This window comes from Panthera pardus, unplaced genomic scaffold (genome assembly GCF_024362965.1).
Source record: "Panthera pardus isolate Hobbes unplaced genomic scaffold, ASM2436296v1 HiC_scaffold_16, whole genome shotgun sequence".
In the NCBI taxonomy this organism is placed as follows: domain Eukaryota; kingdom Metazoa; phylum Chordata; class Mammalia; order Carnivora; family Felidae; genus Panthera; species Panthera pardus.
In genome coordinates this window covers 60,190,428-60,212,359 of record NW_026526721.1, presented here as the reverse complement: position 1 = coordinate 60,212,359, position 21,932 = coordinate 60,190,428, and the positions used below count along the sequence as shown (strand labels likewise).

Below are 21,932 nucleotides of genomic sequence, written 5' to 3'. Positions count from 1 at the left end.
ATTCTTTTGGTGGCATGGCATTAGGATAATATGTAAGGAGTTTGCATTTTGGTGCAAAGATGTGGACGGGTTTTAAGTAAGGGTTGCCATGCTCAAGGCTTTGCTGTAGGAAGATCTAATTTAGCAGAAAGGGTGTAGAGAATGCATGGATGTGGGGGGCGGTGGGGAGGAGAAAGCCTAGGAAGATTTGTCAGTAGTTCAGACTTTTGGTAACCCGAAGGGAACTAATGATGAGCCAGGTTCAACAGACCTTGTAGATGAAGGTGGACAGCTCCAGGAGCTGACTGTTAGTTAAGAGAGAGGAAATCATCAAAGATAACTCTAAGATACCAAAAAGAGAAGATACAAAGGAAATGTTTAGAGGAGTATAATACAGTTCAGTTTTAAACAATACTGAGAATGAGACACCAGGGGTAAACCCAATGGAGACAATTAACAGAGTCACAAATAGGGTAGTGGAGTACAGCAGGAAGATTTGAAATTAGGACTAGCAAATACTTTCACCAAGAAGCCATACTTTATGCCACGAATATAGGAGCAAATTCAGAGAAGACTTTGTTGAGAGAAAAAAAGGAAATGGAATATTTACAGTGAGTGATAAGAAAGAGAATGAGGAGGGTGTCTAGGTGGCTTAGTCGGTTGGACTTCTGACTTCTGCTCAGGTCATGATCTCACGGTTTATGGGTTTGAGCCCCTCATTGGACTGTGTGCTGACAGCTCAGCGCCTGGAGCCTGCTTTGGATTCTGTGTCTCCCTCTCTCTGCCCCTCCTCCACTCACACTCTGTCTTTCTATCTGTCTCAAAAATAAATAAACATTAAAAAAATAAAAGAAAGAGAATGAGGAACCAGCAAAAGGAGGAAAAGAAAGGAAGGTCTAAGATAGAGGAGGAACACCAGGATAGTACAGAAAGACCCTCAGGGAGGAGAAGGGTCAGCAGTGTTGGGTGCTGCAGATATTAAGAATTGGGAGCTTTCTGGTGGCTGTTAAGACAGCAGAGTCAGATGCATCACAAAAACACCATGAAATGGGGTTTAAGAGCAATGAGAAGATGAATGAGGAAGCAACAATCATGCACTACTTTTTAAAGAAGGTTAATACTTTACAAAGAAATAATGAACAGGTAATACAAAGGTAGGGTAGGGAATATTTTTATGATATGAGAGTCTCAAGCCCATTTACAGACAAAAGAATAAAAACCAGTGTTATGGGAGACTCTGCAATTAACTGGTCAAGGTGAGAGAGAATTAGACCTTCCATGTGCATGGCAATTGGGATGATAAATTTATGTAAAAGAAATTTGAAGCCACTACCCAAACCCAACAAATCAGTAATTGTATATTAGTTCTTTCTCTACTCCTTTCCAACATTGCTTTCTTTTCCTTTCAGCGACTAAGAACTAATGCCCTGCAAGAATTGTACATGTCTTCTTTGGATGCCTTCACATTCACTCACCCTCAGTAATCTCTAAGCATTAGCCAGAGGACAGGTACCATATACGTTGAGCATTAAAATTTTCTAAAAATGTTTTAAAACAAGTTCTCTTAAGGCATAATCTTCTTTTAAATGCCACATTCTTTTTTTTTATGTTTTATTTATTTTTGAGAGAGAGAGAGGGAGAGAGAGAGAGACAGAGAGACAGAGTATGAGCAGGGGAGGGGCAGAGAGAGACATACACAGAATCCACGAAGCAGGCTCCAGGCTCTGAGCTGTCAACACAGAGCTTGACACAGAGCTTGAACTCAGGAAGTGTCAGATCATGACCTGAGCCGAAGTCAGATGCTTAACCAACTGAGCCACTGCCACATTCTGTGAAATTTTTTTATGATAGGTTCAATTCAAATAGCTCTGCTTTACAGATAACAACCTTATGTGTTGTCTCATGTACTTCTTCATTTGCACAAGAGATCCTCAAGTTCATTGTTTTGGGGAGGTTTTTTTTTTTTTAACTTTTTATTTGGGCTGTATTGTTCTCTTTGATGGCTGAAGACATGCCTAAGGCCACTGTCACCTGGACACACAGTATCTACACTTCCTTCTACTTCAGGTTGGTGCTCTGAACCAACTACATCAAATGCAACTCTCTGCTATTAAATTACCTCTGAAACTAATAAGAAAATTATTTTGTCACTACCAGAAGTTATATAAACAACCATATGGGAGAATTTTGAATGTGAGTCTTTATCATCTCACAAGAATGAATTCATAGTTGATAACAAAATGGACCTTGAGTTTTGCCTTTACTATCCAACTCCAAAACAAAATTTCTTCCTACTCATTTATTCTCAGTGGTTTTAACTAAGTTCATATTATTGGTTTTATACCAAGATCCCATGCAGTATTCAAGCAGGCATACATAATTTGTTTGTTTGTTTGTTTGTTTGTTTGTTTCAGAAGTAGAACTTAGTGATTCATCACCTACATATAACACCCAGTGCTCATCCCAGCAAGTGCCCTCCTTAATACCCATCACCCATCTAGCCCATCCCCTGCCCCCCTCCCCTCTAGCAACCTTCAGTTTGTCCTCTATAGTTAAGAGTCTCTTACAGTTTGCCTCCCTCTTGGTTTTTATCTTATTTTATTTTTAAGAGTGCTTGGCATGGCATGAAGAACACCACATGAAGAATTTCAAGAAGTGGTATCTAAATTACCTTTGTCATTTTTTTTGGTAATCATTTTCTTTTCTGTATAATCACTTATTGTCTCTTTGCCTCATATCTCAACTGGGTACTTAGATATAAAGGAGACAGTAGAAGAAAGGTATATGTAAATTTGAGCTACAGAGCATAATTCCGTGTCTCATGGAAAATACACATGCAAATTCTGAACTTCAACCATTAGATGTTAACTCCAAGGGAAAGGATGCATAGCCTTTCCTCGGGGAAATATTGTAGGTTTCTGCATGCAGGACAGGGTGGTTTGGATTTTTTTTTTTCCAATTTTAAGAAAACCCCCAGAAATCTGATCTATTCCATTATATTCCTGACCTAAGGGTCCCAGAGGAGTGGTTGGATCCTGGGCTTCTGAAGTAGACGGTAATCCTGGGTCTACATGCTGAGAGGCACTCCAAAGGGACCTGCTGTCCTTGGGCAGTGATACAGGCCGAGGCTTCATGGAGATGTCACCCTCTAGCTCCAGAAGAGGGATTCCTCTAGAAGAGGAATTGTTAAGGTACCAAAATACCATGACTGGGCCTCCCTGTCAGAGTCTATGAACTTCCTAAGAAGATATGCACACATGTATGCTTGCCTAAGTGGCATATATACTGAGACACAGTATATAGCTTTCATTAGGCTGGGTTCAGAGAACAAAAAGAAGGAAAGAGCCACTTCCCCAAGACATAGCCCAAACAGAGTCTGCATGCTCAAACCTGGCCCCCGAAAGTAAACAAAAGAGCAAGTCTGATGCGAACATCTGTATGTGGACTGATTCCTAGAGCCCTTTCGGGTCCCTTCAAGATGCCCACAGGGCAGGGGCAGGTATAACAGACCTCTAAAGCCATTTCTTCAACACCTGATAATGGAGTAGGTTTGCTCAGAAAATGTTTTCTCACCCCCACGGTCTACTTATTTGCTCTTTTTAACGTGAACTTCAGCCTATGAATGCATTTTACATGCTTTTACTTAACCTCCCTATACTTCCATTTCCTCATATGCATAATGAAGATGTGAATAGTATCTGTCTCGTGGGGTTATTATAAGGAGTAAATGAAATGCTATAGGTAAAGCTTCTAAAACCACACCAGAAAGACTGCCAACACTCAGAGAATTTGAGCATTAGCTATAGTTTAAATGTTTTAAATTATTAAGTAAATATGTACTAAAATTGATGCAACATAAATGATGTATGTCATAGCAGCAGGGGCCACATACTTCCCCTTGAGAATGACGGAGACAGAGGCCCTGGATCTGTAGGACAGCATGTGGGACACTTTCCCCCTCACTTCAGGAAAAGGCCACTTTCCCTTTCCTTGTCCCTTCTCAGATTCAGGCCCAGGTGGACTGGGAAGCCTCTCCATTATCTTTTGGCCTTCTTTTACGCCCTCATTGGTCTTGGTGTGGATTTGGGTTTTTTCCTGACATTGACAGAGGACTGATATTTGCATCCACTGTGTGTCAGGTACATTCTGTCATTCTTACAAAAAACACTCCATTTTACAGATAAGGAATCTGCAGTCCAAACAGCTTCAAAAATCTCTCAGAATGTTTCCTTTTCGACATGGGGAAGGTGTAGATTATTCTTTATATGATATGACAGTCTGATAGTGTTGATCTGTGGAGTTCCTTCTTGTCCTCAAGCGCATTCCAGTCAGTGAGAGATTTTCAAATTATAGAGAATGGCTCTGTGTGCTGCATTAGCTTCGAATACATCGTAGCATCTGTACACACACACACCCCCACCCCCCCACGCACCTTCCTTTCCCTGAAGCCACCTACCAGCACTAATACCAGAAAAGGCCGAAACATGAGGTCCTCAGAACGGGCCAACAGCTGTGCTGCCACTTCCAGACCCCCTCCAAAGAGACATCCTTACAACTAAAGAAATGCACCTTTCATCTTTTTGAAAGACCGTCCACCCGATGGCTTCAGAGTATTATGAAAGAATTGAAAATAGAGGCCAACTTAGTTGCTGCAGAGTAGGATTGCCCTGAATCTCCCAGCTCACTTATCTTCTTCCATTCTGAAGCAGTTTGCAGGAGCTGAAAAAATATATATAATCTTAAGAAATTCAGGAAGACTTGTTGGCTCATTGTACCGACTACGCGTTTCCTGTCCCGTGGGTTTTGGGTAATGCGTGGAGATAATTGTGGACATTTGCTTCTCCTCCCTCCAGAGCACTTTTGCCGCTGAGTATAGAATTCCAGAGACACATGGGTATGGAACTTGAGCACACAGGTCTCTTAGTAAGAGATGCAGTTGAAATGCTAACCTAGATTGTGTGAAGTCCACATAAATCTCAAGTCAGAGCTTTAAAATAATGAAATTTTGTGATTTCTGATTCTCATATGAAGTCTTCCTTAAATCATGTTGACGGCTATTCAGCAGAATCCAAAGACACCATTTAGATGGTACAATATCTACAGACAAAATATATGTGCAGCTTGAAAAGTAACGATCCCTCAGGGTTGTAGCCCCACCAAAAGAAAAAAAAAAAAAAAAAGGTAGCAGTTGCAATCTGAACTCTCAACATTGTAGCCAAGAAAGGAATGGATATAACAATAGAACGGGAGAGATTCAAGACAGAAGTCTTAGTTGAAGGAGTCTGGACATTCAAGAAATATGTTTCAGAAAGACTCGGAAGAAATATTAGGTAAGATGAATCATCCCTGTTCCTCAAATAACATGCTAGCAGTTAAATTAAGTGCTTCTTTGGGCCAGTTGGAAGAACTCATGAGGAAAGAAATCCTGTCTTGTTCTCTGCTGGATCCTGAGCACCCAGCAGAGTGTTTGACCATAGTAAGTGCTCAGCAAATAGTTATTGAATGAATGAATGAATGAATGTGGTGTGGGAGAATGGAACAAAAGCAAGGGTGTATGGTGTTTGTGAGCATTTTGCCCATTTGTGAAAGTATAGGTACTGATTTTTTATCAGATTTTTTTCCTTCAGCAGACCTACGAAACAAAGTGCATTGCAGATACCCTCTGGTTTTTATGCTGGGAAAACAAAATCCTTTTCTGTTGGATGTAGGCTGCTACATGTTTTGATTCTAGTAACAATATGGCAGGGTTAAGGTCAACTTTGTAGTATAATCTGGTGCCTTTTTTTCATAGATATCATGAAAATAGATACTTATTTTCAAGATGCTCAAACAGATGATTAGGCGAAAGCTCCAGCAAACCTTGAAACAAGAAAAAGGAAAGGTTTTCCCACTCCCACCTCCCATTACTGTGCCATCCTGCGGAGTTTTCTGAAACCCCACACCCTCCTCCTTGTTTCACCCTTTTCCCTGGTCTAATCCTTGTCTAGGGAATACAGTATGTGCTGTCAGTCTAGCAAGGAGACAGCTCTTGAGAAATCCACCCCCTACACAGTGCTCCCAAGCACCTCTCACGGGACTGGCATGATTTGATCAGCAGCAGACAGAGCTGGCCCAGGGAAACAAGAGCTTGGCTTAGAATCCCAGTGCCCTCCTGCTGGAAGGGCCCTCAAGAGAGTTCTTCACACCCGGCCTCCCTCAACTGGCTGGACACTAGAAGAATGTGTAGGAAAACAGGCTTCTGGCTGAATGAATAGAGGGTTAAATGAATGAGAGATGAGTTCACTCCTCCAGAGTCTCCACCATCCCACTTGAATAGAAAGCTAACTTTGAAGCCACTCTGTTCTCCATGGAACGATTTTGTATATACTCAGCTTTGGAATTGGAATATGGTTGCCATCTGTGGCCAGTGCATAGGACTAAGGAAGCACTGGGGTGGGTAGGAGGGGGCCATGAGGGAAGAAAAGAGACACTTAAAACGAGCTAATGATCTCCTTTGTGTTGGAGTCTAGGTTTCAGAACTTCAGTCCTGTACTTCAAGAACAAAACACCAGTGTGTCTTAGACCACACCAGGCGCCGGTACATCAGATAAGACCTGCGCTGTGTGGTGTTCAGCCACTGAGCCTCAAGAAGTTCTGAAAGTGAAATTAAAGGAGCAAACTGGGGAAACTGAAAGGAGTAAAGGCTTAGGGAAAAACACAGTCACAAGGGCTCTGCAGATATGTCTTTGGGGTTACGGTAGTTCAAAAATGAATCTACTAATTAAAGAGTTGGAAGATGCTATAAATCCCAGGGATTTAAGGATCTTTAGAAGAAAGGAGATACTTCTCCATACACTCTGAGTACATTGTGATCCTTTGGTAGAATCCAAGGGTGCAAGTGACCTGGCTATTGTGCATCATTGTGCGTTTAAACGGTTGATTGAGAGTTACCGACAGCTCTACTAGAGATGGGGGCGGGTGGTCTTTTAAAAACAGAAAAAAGCTGTTAAGCAATGCCAGTAAGACCTGAGAACATCTCTGAAAGGCAGTGAATAGCTCACAGGGCTTCCTCGTTTCCCTGGTATTATCTGTTATAAACTGCTGGTTATGGCGCAAAATCATGTTGATAATTTATATACTGAAATGACATGCCAGAGACTAATAATTAAGCTGAGGATATGCACTGGAGGAAAAAATTATTACAGAAAAGTTAACTTTGCTTTTGAAAAAGGTTAGCTAGTTGGTTAAGTACAACATTGGAAGGCAAGTATTGTTATATGAAGTTTAACAGTGGCTCTGTATCTCAGGTGTGAGAAATTTACAGAGTAGGGAGATGGAAATCATTTTGGCCTTGCAAGGAAAGAATCTCATCAGGGATGTATGTAATACAAGTTTAGAAGCATTGACAATCCTAGGCATGCACAAATCACTTTACGGAGCACAAAGTGACGGCCCCGCAGTGCCTCACACTTGGTGTCTTAGAGTGGTTGAATCAGGAAATATCTGTTGGCTGCATGAACTCTGGCCTTGACTCCCGTCTGCTGTTAGGAACAAGATCCACAACTGTGACTCAGCTACAGTCAGAATGTTAGTACTGCCCTAAAATCTATCTGGTATACAAGTTTCTTTTCCTAGGATCCCTACGTGCCTCCTTATTCTATTTTATTTCTCCTACCACATCCCTGTGAAGCATAAGAATCTTCATTTTACAGATGGGATAACTGGTCCACCTAAATAAATAAATAAATAAATAAATAAATAAAATTAATTCTTTGTCTTTCAATATGAAATGATTCATAATCATTATATGCCCCAGTTCAATGTACTGTTTTTCTACATTATTTTAGGTTTCCCAGGAAAAGGACATATTTTATCTTTCTCATTATTATTTTTAATTGGTTTCCAGAAAAACTGAGATAAAAACAGAATCTAACAAATATCCCATGGAGATATTTGGTGTTCTCTTTTCTTTTAAGAATAAATGAAGACTTTCTCTGCTCCTCTCTCTCCTGGCTCTCTGCGCAGATAGTCGAAATCCCATGCCAATTTTCAAACAAATAAGAGCTCATTCTAATAGCTAGATCACGGTCCCCTCTGTTGAGGAAATGGCCTTATGAATTCATGTCTGGAACCTACAAAAGTTACTTTGGTTATAAACCTTACCAATTTTACCCGAACATTTATAAACAGTACTGATATCTGACCTGGTTGTAAGTTCAATAAAAAAAATTATGCTCAGCATGTGAAAGGCCAAAGAGAAATCTAGTGTCTTTATTCCCTCTGGTGACCTACACTAAATAGCGCGTATTTACTTATTTACTTTGTAAATGAGGACACCCAGTGGCCACCAAGTGAAAATATTCTAAACAATCTCTGACACTGTTTATGCAAATATACATATCCAGTTATCACAACTGATTGATAGAGATCTCTCTAACATCTGTGAGCAAGCAGTTTAGCTTCCCTAAGTCAGGCAAGGGTGGTGGGACTTTAGCCTGATCATTTTTAGATCACATGAGAGACTGATCGTCTCTTCTCACCTGGGGTTTTAAGGTATGGCTCTGCTTTGAGCTCCACTGACTCCTCAGCCGACAGGAGGACCTAATGAGCTGTCTTTTGGGAGAAATGGAATCCAGGAGATGGGGACAGTAAGGCCTGTGTCAGAAATCATAAATGATTGAGCACAGTTTGTGAGAAACTCAGTGAACTCATAAAAAACCAATTGCCTTAGACCTTAAATGTGTACTGAAAATAGAACTGTGGCTCTTCCTTGATGAGAGGCAGTAGAGTAATAAAGGAGAGGGAGAAGAGCATCACTCAAACTTCAGAGACAGAAAGACTCCCTGGGACTACAACATGCAGTACCTCAGAGAAAAGGTGTAGCCTGAAGTTCCCATTGATATTGTCAGCATGTTCAGGAAGTTCAACAGAGACTTGACCTAACAAATGCTCAGTTAGGACCTACTCAATGTAAAGAAATGTGTTGGGCAGTGTGAAGGTTCAGTAATTTGTAGTTGTAGCTGTAGTTATAACAAGGCAGGGTACTAGCCTTCGGGATGCTTCGATTATTCTCGTAGACCCAGACAAGCACAAGTGAAAAGAGACAGTGGTCAATAATATACTAAATTAGGTAGTACATGTGTAAGAAGTTCAGACTTATTTCTCAACATTCAGGTGGAAGAAACATTTCCTTATTTCTAAAGCAAATTAAACCTGTCACTAAAATAGCAAGAAATTCCATGAGGTTTCAAGGCTGCTCTCCCTTCCCCAGACTTGTACAGGGACTTACAAAATCTAGGGAGAGGTCAGATCCTTAGTCCACAGCAGTCTCCATCATCAACATTGCTTGTCTACATGACAAAGACCCTGGTCCATCTGACTGCTGGGCACTACTGCTGTAGCTGGGTTTATAGATGCCCCTCACCCTCATCCTTGCCCCAGGTGCATCACTGCTCCTGTCAAGGCAGTACCCTTTTTTATGTCCATCCTCCAGAAGTGTACCAAGAAATTACCCCAACTAGAGTTGTATGTAAGCAGAGACTTCAAACTTTATAGCACCTTCCCCCATTTGAGGGGTAATTATTTTTCTCCCCTGACAGGCCACCTCAGTCTACCTCCAAAGCACCAGCCTCACCCTCCTCACCCTAGTAAAGGCCTAGCTTAATTCCCTTAGAGGGCCTAGATTCCCAAAACAAAGCTCTCCATCTTGGGGCTTTGTCTTTAGGGCTTAACTTCTGATTTGGACTGTGAAGCCACAACTTCCTAAGACAAGAGAGCCCAGAACTATGTACAAGCTTAGCTTTTCTTAATTTCCTTATTGCTATGAAAGTTTTCTCATTCAGTGGGGAAAAGAAAAAAAAAAAAACAGAAATTAAAGTTTCAATCTATTACCTCACCAACCAGTCAGAACTAAGAAAAGAGAGAAATTAAGATGGACCCGGCAATCAGAGAAGGGCTCCACAGAGAAGGAAGAACTTTTTATAGGGTTCTCAAATGGTCATAAGGTCTGGTAAGTAGAGGAAAGCACAGAATTTCAGAACTCAGGACAAATTCAGCAGAGGAGAATTAAGAATAAGCTCTTGCAGTGCATGCAAGAGATGGCAAAATGTCCACTTCTTTGATTAGTTCAAAGATTTTATTTGGGGAAAATGGGAAAATAAGATCAAACCAGTGAAGTGAGATGAGATTATTAGAATGTTACCTACAGCTATAGAAGACTCTTACAGCTTAATATCTTTTCTCCTATGACAGGTAAATAGTACTAAAATATTATATAAAAGAACACATAAAGTATAATAAAAATAAAATAAAAATGAAATGTCTTACTCCTCATTAGAATAATATGAAGTATGCCTTCTACTTCCTTTATTTATCCATGTCTCCCAAGGTTTTGAGTTCCAACAACACTTATCTAGGATCTTCTTCATCCTAGAAGACTTACATCTTATTCTTTCTTAAGGAAACTCTGTGCCTGGTTTCATGATGAATCGCCCTAGCTGGGCTGTCAAGAGGTAGTTTCAACTACTTGTCCTAAACATGAAATCCCCCCTGTGCTTCTAACTTTTCTAGTAATCCAGAAAATAATAATAATAATAATAATAACCTTTTTCCTTGGCTTTTCCTTGTTGCTTTGAGATAGAAGGCCTTCATTTTTTCAGTAAAACAATCTATCATGGCTCAAGCCCATGCCCTCTATAGAGAAACACTGTAGCCCCCTTCTACCAATACACAGAACTGTGCTTGAAAACCAGTTGTCACATTGGAAGTGACTTATTTTTTCCCGGAAGACGTAAGCAAAGAGAACATTTGAGCATTGAGCAAATCTGAAGATCTGCTTCAAAAGCAGTTTCAAAACAGTGCAGCAACAGAGGACCAAAGGAAGTTCTGTGGATTAGGAAGTTCTGATTATTTGAGTAAAAAACAGCTTTTTTAAAATGACACTATGGGGTTCTGTTTTCTTACTCATTGAAATTCAGATAAAAGTTGTCCCAAAGTCAAAAAATTAATTTCTTACTTAACTATACTTTAACACCAGTTGATATTTTCCAAAGGAATGCCATTCCTAGGAGTTATTCTGGATCTTTGAACTCAGTCAAATTAAAAATGTGTTTTTCCTTTAAAATAAGTACAGGATGATATACAGATCAAAAGAAGAACAGATTAGTAAGTAAGAAGATGCTGGTTTCTATATAAACACTTTAAAATTTTTAATTTCTTTTCAAGCAGAAGAAAAGGACTGAACTTACTAACTGTACATTTGAATATAAAGATCCTTCTTTAAGGCCTATCCAAAGCCAAGTTCAAACTGCATACTTTAACTGTGAATGTAAGTAGATCCCTTTGTTCATTTTTGTATCCCACCCACGGATGCAGCATCTCTGTGTTTTTGTTCCCCAGATTTAGTGAACAAAAGAAAAGGTTACAATAGGGCAGCAGCTAAATTTGTAAGGAAAGAGCTTTATAAAAAAAATCAAACTCCTAAAAGGTGTCTCAAAAGGTTTATGATATAAGAGGATTTAAAGGCATCAACCTCAGATTTCAATGACTTTCTTCCTTAGTCCCAGCAGGTCCTGCCTTCTCAAGAAGAAGTCATTTCATTTCAGCGTTGGAATGAGGGCATAGGTGTCTTTCAGAATGTTGTCTAGAATTATAGCTGTCCGATGCCTTTGTTCCCAGAGTTAAAACTTAGCTTTCACAAGCTGTACTATAAGAGAATAAAGAAGGTGTTTGAACATTCAGTGTTTTGTTCCACTGGAATCAGATGCTCAAAGTATAGAAATTCACAAAGCATGTAGCTTGATAATACCCCAAGCTGAAGTTTTAACTTATATTTAGAATCAGTTGCATAAAATTGATGTTCAATTACTTCTTGATTGTTTGATTATATCCTCACCTCATAACTAAAGGGATTTGAGTTGGCTTAAAAGAATACTCAATACATTAGTAAATATGTAGGAAAATATACTTACATGTAACTATAAAAAAGAAATCAGAGTTGAAGTAAAATAAGGAATTGACACTAGAATGAGGCCAGGGGGTAAATTTGACTTAGAAAAGCATACCATGAGGTCCCATATAGTTCTGAAAATTTGACCTAAATTTTGATCCTGAGCTCCAGGTACGATTTTCACAGGGTCCACAAAGATAAACATAGAACCAGCTTTTCCTGGACACTGAGGTCAGGGAGAAGTTGATTGATGAGTATACGTTTCAAATATCAAAGGTCCTTATGGATGAATTTCTTTTCACTGTTTTAGATTTTAGATCACCTGTGTCCTTATGGATCTATTTCCAAGAGGGTTTTCTCAGTAAATGTTTCACTCATGAATTGGTGAATATTCAGGTGACCCCCAAAACAACTCCATCCATCAGTCAGTTGTATTTGCAATGTTAGATGCATAATCAGGCATTTCTCAGTCCCTTCTTGGAGGTAACAGCAGACTGAATGTAGAATCAGGCAAGCCAAAGGCCTGGGCTGTCTGAGAGAGACTGTGAGAGCCTCCAGAGCCAACTCAAAAGGCTTCCGTGGGACTTTTCCTTTGGCCCTGGAAATCCCACCGGCAGTATCAGTCTCTTCCTATCCTTCAGACGAAGCATGAAGCTCTTGCTTTTGGTAGAGTGAAGAGAGGGGAAGGACGACAAGAATGGAGACTCAGTCTAGATTTGGGAATGGGCCTGAAGATCACAGAGTATATAATTCACAGTTTTTCCCCCTTGTTCCCCATACTTGAAGCTTAGGAAAACTTAAGGGTGTAGCAGAAGGAAAAAAGGGAGGGAGGAAGAGAGAGACCGGAGAGAGGGAGGGAGGGATGGAGGAAGGAAGGAAGGAAGGAAGGAAGGAAGGAAGGAAGGAAGGAAGGGAGAAAAAGAAAGAAAAGCCGTCTGTTTGAAGTACTACAGGGCTTTCAGGTGAACTCTACCTTATTGGCTAGATTGGAAGTACACATTAAGATTTCTAAAAAAAGAAGTGCATGTTAAGTTTGTATTTATTTTTTGTTCAATTTATACCACAATATCTCATTTTTAACAGTCCAAAAAACATTAAAGGATATTTCCTAGTTCTTATATGGATTTGTGTTAACTTTCAAAGGGGATCCACTCTGATAAAAACCTATAGTTGGCTTCACCAATCGTCAGACTATATAGCTCTGTTCTATTCCTCCAGATCTCAGCTAGTGTTAGTACTTTATCATCTATATTTCTGTTCTTTTTTTTCTCTTCCTTTTCAATCCTATTTTTATTTTTGAATCATTCTCTTTGGAAAGGTAAGTGCTGTCACTTTGGCTAAGACTGTGGCGTTGATCACATAAAATAGCATCCACTCAAGTAAATGGGAAATATCAGCCCGCCGGGCCTGCTACCTCAGATGCAGTCATGAAGGCGACGCCAGTTTCAGAGGCTCTGATTACTGAGAGTAGTTAAGAGCAGCCTGAGGAGAGATACTTGATTCTCGATTCATGGGTCTTAATTTGGGGGGAATACAGACCTCTTTGAGATTCTAATGAAAGACATTGACCTTATCCCTAAGAAAGTAGAAACATGCCCATTCATGATAATATGTGGATACCCCTAAAGCCCACACATACACTTCCTAAAGACCTTTCAATACTTAAACTGTGCTTCGGAAGGAATGAAAGTTCCTTACATGTATGAATGAGAGTTCAAGGAATATGAAAGACATATCCAACTATGGTACTGAGATCATAAGTAGAATGGTGTTGTAAACACTTCAGGCAAGTTAGTAAGTTGACTATCTCTGTCCAGCTAAAATAAGAAGTGGTGACCACAAAAGTAAATACAGACTGTTCCCAACATTCATAGGTGGTATATTCCTGAAAATAGTTTGAAAATCTAATTTCTGAAAGTTGAACAAATTTTTAATGCTTTAAGAGAACAATTCTGTTACCAACGGTAAAAAATAAAAAAAAAAAAAAGAGAGAGAGAAAAAGAGAACATCCTCTAATGGTTCCTGTACCTTGGGCTTAGACAATCAGGAAGGTAGAGGACAACTCTCACCGGGAGACAAACCAAAGCACTCCCTTTACACCCAGGAGTGGGTGCATAAGGCAGTGCAGCTCTCTTTCCCATATGCTAATGACCCTCCCATGGTCCACATCCAGGGGCAATGACAGCTAGGATATGCTAGGTGTATGGAGCCAGTGGTAAGTGATTTCTCCAGTGCTCCCAGCCACCCTCCAAATGATGTTGACGGGCTGGGTCCCACGACCCAGAGGCCATCCCACAGGACCAGCCAAGAGGGTTCCTGGCTGCGTGCAGGATAGAAATCAAACGCGAGCCAGGAGGAGGTGAAAGCAGAGTTTATTGAAGGTAGAAAGAGAGTGCAGGTACAGACAGAGTGTGTGGGAGACTCGGAAAGGAAAGGAGGGAGTCTCATCTTCACTTGGGGCCTGGGGATTTTTTATTGACGATTGTGGTCTGGTGCACATGTCCTCTCAGTCATCCAGGAACTGGTCAGAACAAGGACAGAGTCCAGGTGTCCATCATAAGTCACTTACTCCCTGGAGCCAGGGGGTGTTGGCGTCGAGATGTCTAGCGCCAGGGGTCTGGAATATGCACATGATGACCTCGCCTGGTCAGTCCTTAGATGTTATCTGCTGTGCTGGAAGACTCCAAAGAGATCATGAACTCCTTGTCCCTTACAAAGGAGGACATACATTAAGGCATGTGTAGGGCAGGGATGCAGGTCCTAGCAGAATAGAAGTGGGAAAGGGAACAAAAAGCAGGTTTTTACGGAGTCCTTCAGTTTCCCTGTCTCACAAAGATTGTGAAGATGCCCCTGAGATAGAAAGAATGTGTTGGGCCATCTGCTTTGGATGGTGAAGCCCGTGAGGAAGCAACCTCTGCCCTCCTCAGGCTCAGCAGCTCCTGCCCACCCCGGCACATACGTGAACTCAAATATCCGAGGTCTTGGCCCTGGCAGGGGCAACAGATGTAGATTTGGGGAGGAAGGGACCTGAGTGACCACATGCATCCCTGTTTTCTCAGGAGAAGAGTGGGTCTTTCCTAGTATGACCAACTTGGTAAGTAGCACCAACACACGGTAGCTTACGATCACCACTAATCACCTGATATACGAAAGAGAAACTTCAACACAGTAAAAGTATCAAGGTGCAAGGTGGCAAAGAGTGTGATATAAAAGCCTGGGCTGTGGAGGCCTGGCCACCCTAGCCCTATTTTGTGAGCTGACCCACTTACCTCATGTGCGCCTGCTGGCCCAGATTGAAAGCTCAAGGGCTTTTCGGCCCTGCCATTTGACTTAGACGTGTTGACTTGACCGAAATTCGTCTTGGTTTTAATTTGAGAGCTGATGTTTCCTCCCAAATCACAGAGACTTCAAATTCCCATCTCCCTCTCTAGCACCTCACCCTTGCACTGGTCTGATTTTATATATCCGGGGCTGAGAAAGGACTGGATTTCACACCTAATTAAAGGAGACTGTATTGCCTGCTGTTTCCTTTCTTGTTCATTTTCCCTTGTGCACAAGCAGCTTTTTATTCTCATGCTAAGTCCTCTCCCCGAACACCCGCAGTTTAAGAGACAGTCAGGAGCCGGGTTCCTACAAGGCAGAGCCAGGCCCTCCATCACCTCTTTCACCACAAGCCGATTTTCCCTTCGGTGCTCACCCCGCTTCAGCCCCATCCGTATTGTGCTCGCTCACAGAACACAGTCATTCAGAATACATGACCACTTTCTGTGGTAGGATGCCTTGTGTGTTTCTAGTGAATGCCATCTCAGGCTGACTCTATATTTTTACTCTAGTGGAAAGGAGGTCGGTTATTATTTTTAAACACATAGAGAACCATTTTTATCAACTCTTCATTTTACCCCCCCCGCAGTTCTATGTTCACACCATCGTGGGGTATTTTTGGGGTGAGGTGGCGTCCCCAAATATACATAATCTTTGGAAAGTTGCATGGTTTTGTAGAGTTAAGAGGGTGGTTGGTGGTTTTTTGTTTTGTTTTGTTTTGTTTTGTTTTTGAATAGCCCAAATGCCTATTCAGTGCCAATCTAGGAAAGAATGGAGTTAGCATTTTCACACCATTCCTTCCTATACAGTCCCTGAATAACCATCTAATCAAGATTTGTTTTCAATGGGGAACAAATCTTCTACAGTAGACTATTTCAGATTTATTCCGTTGGAATCTATACATTAATGCCCATTGGATGAAAAGGCCTGCTTCACAAAAGCCTGGACATTGCCTTGCTGTGGCAGAAACTTTTTCCCACTGTATTAGTGTTAAATATAAAAGAAAGCCTGGGAAAGAATTGCTTCAGCATTGTGTGCGGGAGGAACCAGGCGCGCTTGAATGGAGAGGCAGGGTCCCCCATAGCATCTGTACCCGTATCAGCAAAGCCCATTCAGCCTTTCATGGCTGCTTACTGCAGTGTGGGACCAGTGCACTCAGGGAGATGTTTAAAAATTGTGTCTATAAAAATCCAACTAGGCTCGTCAGGTCAGGTTGTACATGTGTGCAGGTTGGAGTTTGTCTCTGTGGTCTTTAACGAAGTTGGTTGACATTACTGCAGAAACCATAATTCAGATCATGTAATGGGTTTTTTGTGATTATCTCCATAGGGTTACCTGATTGTTTGGATAGACTCGACCAGTTCACTCAAGCAAGCAGTTTGAATTTTTCTCATGAGATTGTGTGTGTGAATGTGTGCAGTGTGATGACAGCTTTTGGTGTTGACCATTTCCCTCTGTAAAGCAACCTTCATCATCACTCTCAGTGTTTTTATCTTTTCTTCTATGTCCTGAGAATTAGGGTGGCCTTAGATCTTTAGGCGATCCAGTTTTCATTCTTCAGAGATCCAGTGGTATGCAGTGGGAAGAACATCAAGGGTGTGGGTTCTAATCCTAACCCTGCCTCTTACTAGCTGTGTAAAACCTAGGCTAAGTCATTTAAACACTTTGATAGCCTCAACTTATTTTACATCAAATAGTAGTAATAGGACTTGTCCTGAAAACATATAGGATGGTTTTAAGAAAATACTAAGATATTATATGTGAAAGAGTTTTGTCCATTGTGAAATGCTACATGATATTAATTATTATGATACTTGTGGTAGAGTTTCTTTCCAGAATTAATCAGAAGGAAGACACCTCTTCATCATAAATGGCAAATCTAGTGATATGTCTGTGACTGGTGCTATGAGCAAATGTGTGTTTAAAGAGTATTTTCACCTGGGGCGCCTGGGTGGCTCAGTTGGTTAAGTGTCCGACTTCGGCTCAGGTCATGATCTCGCGGTCCGTGAGTTTGAGCCCTGCGTTGGGCTCTGTGCTGACAGCTCAGAGCCTGGAGCCTGTTTCAGATTCTGTGTCTCCCTCTATCTCTGACCCTCCCCCGTTCATGCTCTGTCTCTCCCTGTCTCAAAAATAAATAGACGTTAAAAAAAAAAAGAGTATTTTCACCTGTGTGGAAAAAAGTTATCTAATAAATCCATCCTACTTAGAGATGGTGATTTTATCAGAGACTCGGCCAGTTTTAGTGCTCACTGTTAAGTTAAATAAAAAAAGACCTTAGTGATAGTAAAATTATACGTAGAAAACTCTACATTTTGGGGCACCTGGGTGGCTCAGTCACTTGAGCATCTGACTTCGGATCAGGCCAGGACCTTGTGGATCTCGCTGCTGTCAGCACGGAGCCCGCTTGAGATCCTCTGTCCCCTCTCCCTGCCCCCTCTCTCAAAAATAAACATTTAAAAAATATATTAAAACAAAGAAAAGCCTTACTACATTTTAGTGTAGTCTTACTACATTTTAGTGCAACTTAAAGATGTCTTTAAGTTAGATTACTGAAACCATGTTGAAGTCCCAAGGCCTAGAAACATGAACACTGTGCTAATTAATGGGTAGATATAGAAGTAACTGAAGGACATATTGGACAAACCTTTTCATGCAGCTTTACAGTGGACCCATGGATACCTAAGGGCCAGACTTCATTTGGGGCAAAGCATGCAAATGCAATGAAACAGATAAGAATGTGAATTCTAGGGCCAGACCACCTGGGTTCAAATGCCACTCTTACACCAATTGCCTAAGTGGCCTTGAGTGATTTTCTTGATTTCTCTGGCCTCAGTTTTCCCATTTGAAAAATGAGGATAATAATACTACCTATGTGATAGGGGTTGCTGTGACGATTCAGTGAAATGATATGGTAATAAGTGGTAAGCTTTTAAAAAATAAATGCTCTTGTCGTTATCATGCTCTATGTGCATGGAGGACTCAGCAAGGTCTTAGAATTTGGTCTGCTGACTGATTTCCTGAACATTTCTTCCTGGGTTATTGGGGCCTTCCCCTAGGGCTCTATTTTGTATTAGCACGGTCATAGAGGGTTCACCATGATTCTTGAATCTGGCAAAGACCATTTGTGTTACAACAGTGAAAAAAATAGAAACTGTAGCCCAATACAATATTTTAGGCACATAATAGACCAAATGGAAGCCAGAACAAGAAGGAATTCTCTTACGTAAAAACCAATGCAAATCATATCACTGAAAGTGAACATAGAGCCTCTAGGCATTTATTAAGTTAACTGGATATATGTGAGGCTGACAAAATATAAAGATGGAAACAAAGGAAATAAATGAGTATGTAAAAGGATGTGGTCACACCAACTGAGCTCAAATAGCATGAGGAGGAGATCGAGTGAAGCAAGGTAGAGCTGGTTGAGCTCAGACTTTCCTGAACCGGTCGGTCCTCTCTCCTAAGGTGGACGAGAAAGAACCAAAGGAGGTGGGCATTCCTCCCATCTGCAGGTCATTACCTCTGGGGGTTACTTCTCACAAGACACAGAGATCTGGGTCACAGGCCAACAATCCATGCTTGAGCCACCTGGGTGGTAAAAGCCTACTCACTTGGCCTCTCAAGCTGATTGTTCAGTTATGAAGGCAAGAATAAGGAATAGAAATGAAGGATGGCTCAGAGAAAAGGATTCTTTGGAACCATTTGAGAAGTGAGGTAGAAAAATAGGAAAGCCCTAAGACTTAGTGTTACAGCCATCCATTTTATTTCTCAATCTGTGATCCAGATGTTACCGACATTATCCCTTGTCTGCAGAACGTGGGGAATAAGCAATGGGTCAGGCTATCCACAGCCTCCCCATAGTACACTATTGCCTTCCCACGGGGAGCTGTAGCAAGTGCATACAGCACTCTATTGGCTTGGGTGATCACACATCCCATTCTTGCTTTACTCCTGCTGTCCTCACCTAATTATTAACAGTGCTCCCTTGCACTCTCAGAAGTGCCCAGTTTGGACACTAAATATGAGCACCTAGTATACTACAGTCTGCCAGGTCAGTGCTGCCATCTCTGACCTTTTTAACACTCCTTCTACATTAAGTTTCAGGAAATTCAGGAAACCATCCATATCACATACAACCAAGTTAGAAAGTTCTCAAGCAGGTTGTCAGAGATGACAAGAAGAATGTGTACATACGGAAAACAGTGGGTGAGCGCCCCTTCAACCAGCAGATTGCATTCCATCACTTGTCCCTCAACTGGAAAACATGGCAGCAGCTGTTTGGTGGATGTCTTAGTCTGGATTGAATTTTCCAAGAGTTTTTGCATACATGGTGTGGGTTTGGAAATATACATATAAATGAGTAGGAAGGGAGTTTATTTTTTAACAATGAATATTATTGCTGTCTATGAATAAAATCAAGAACCTTGAAAAACTGGGAAAAATGTAAGCTTTCCTGAAGGACCTCGTCTTAGACCTGTCTAAAGTGGAAGTAGACAGTTCCATGAGAAGCAATCTCCCATTTGTTTTTCAGGTCTTATTTGCTGAAGTTGTAGTAAGAGCAGGCAAATGACCCATCTGTTTATTTGGCTGCTCTACTTCGACAACCCTGGCTGAAGCTCTAGGGCATTGACAGGGATTCAGTACCCAAAATAGCTGGGGCATTGTTGGGGCCAAATGGAAGAAAGGCATTGTTCCCGTAGGCCATCATACCTCAGCCTGCTGTGCAAAGCATGTCCAACTCGCCACAGAGCCTGCTTGTGTCTGCAAGGTGGGGGGTTGGGGCTGTTTCCATGAGCCATGGGCATTATCCACCTAAGACATGGGTGTTAGGAATGAAGTCAGTTAGCCCTGACCCACACGCCCTGTCTTGTGTCTGTCTTGCCACCCACCGTGCAGGTGACATCAGTTGCAAGGGGATGACCGAGCGCATTCACAGCATCAACCTTCACAACTTCAGCAATTCCGTGCTCGAGACCCTCAACGAGCAGCGCAACCGTGGCCACTTCTGTGACGTGACGGTGCGCATCCACGGGAGCATGCTGCGCGCACACCGCTGCGTGCTGGCAGCCGGCAGCCCCTTCTTCCAGGACAAGCTGCTGTTGGGCTACAGCGACATCGAGATCCCATCCGTGGTGTCGGTGCAGTCGGTGCAAAAGCTCATTGACTTCATGTACAGCGGCGTGCTGCGCGTCTCGCAGTCGGAAGCCCTACAGATCCTCACGGCCGCCAGCATCCTGCAGATCAAAACAGTCATCGATGAGTGCACGCGCATCGTGTCGCAGAACGTGGGCGATGTGTTTCCGGGGATCCAGGACTCCGGCCAGGACACGCCACGGGGCACTCCCGAGTCAGGCACATCGGGCCAGAGCAGCGACACTGAGTCGGGCTACCTGCAGAGCCACCCGCAGCACAGCGTGGACAGGATCTACTCGGCACTCTACGCATGCTCCATGCAGAACGGCAGCGGTGAGCGCTCCTTCTACAGCGGTGCGGTGGTCAGCCACCACGAGACTGCACTCGGCCTGCCCCGTGACCACCACATGGAAGACCCCAGCTGGATCACGCGCATCCATGAGCGCTCGCAGCAGATGGAGCGCTACCTGTCCACCACCCCCGAGACCACGCACTGCCGCAAGCAGCCGCGGCCGGTGCGCATCCAGACCCTGGTGGGCAACATCCACATTAAACAGGAGATGGAGGACGATTACGACTACTATGGGCAGCAAAGGGTGCAGATCCTGGAGCGCAACGAATCCGAGGAGTGCACGGAAGACACCGACCAGGCGGAAGGCACCGAGAGTGAGCCCAAGGGCGAGAGCTTCGACTCGGGCGTCAGTTCCTCCATAGGCACCGAGCCTGACTCTGTGGAGCAGCAGTTCGGGCCAGGGGCAGCGCGGGATGGCCAGGCCGAACCTGCCCAAGCCGAACAGGCCACGGAAGCTCCTGCCGAGGGCGGCCCGCAGCCGCACCAGCTAGAAACAGGTGCCTCCTCCCCGGAGAGAAGCAACGAGGTAGAGATGGACAACACGGTCATCACTGTCAGCAACAGCTCCGACAAGAGCGTCCTGCAGCAGCCTTCGGTCAACACATCCATTGGGCAGCCATTGCCAAGTACCCAGCTCTACTTACGCCAGACAGAAACCCTCACCAGCAACTTGAGGATGCCTCTGACCTTGACCAGCAACACACAGGTCATTGGCACAGCCGGCAACACCTACCTGCCGGCCCTCTTCACTACCCAGCCCGCGGGCAGCGGCCCCAAGCCTTTCCTCTTCAGCCTGCCACAGCCCCTGGCAGGCCAGCAGACCCAGTTTGTGACAGTGTCCCAGCCCGGCCTGTCGACCTTTACTGCACAGCTGCCAGCGCCACAGCCCCTGGCCCCATCCGCAGGCCACAGCACAGCCAGTGGGCAGGGCGAAAAAAAGCCTTATGAGTGCACTCTCTGCAACAAGACTTTCACCGCCAAACAGAACTACGTCAAGCACATGTTCGTACACACAGGTGAGTGTAGGCTCTCCTGGAGACCTGGAAGTGGGCTGTGGGTGTCAGGGGGGCTGTAGGAAGGGAGGGGCAGGACAGCAGTGGAAGGCAAGTCTTGGAGTCATCTTTCAGATTAGAAGGACCCATCTTCTAGAAGCCCCAAGGGTGCCCCCGTCATAGGAATGAAGCATCGTGCCACCAAAATACAAAATCACAGAAACCCTTT

The 21,932-nt window shown here is 42.9% G+C and overlaps 1 protein-coding gene across 44 annotated transcripts in view; it reads left to right on the top strand.

Moving 5' to 3' along the window:
• ZBTB20 (zinc finger and BTB domain containing 20) overlaps positions 1-21,932 on the top strand; it is a 775,662-nt gene that overhangs the window by 730,542 nt on the left and 23,188 nt on the right. For all 44 annotated transcript variants that reach the window (XM_019448059.2, XM_053903377.1, XM_019448044.2 and 41 more), the window contains one exon: positions 20,123-21,727. In XM_019448059.2, the coding sequence (XP_019303604.1) occupies positions 20,123-21,727 (1,605 nt within the window). The remainder of the gene's footprint in view (positions 1-20,122; positions 21,728-21,932) is intronic.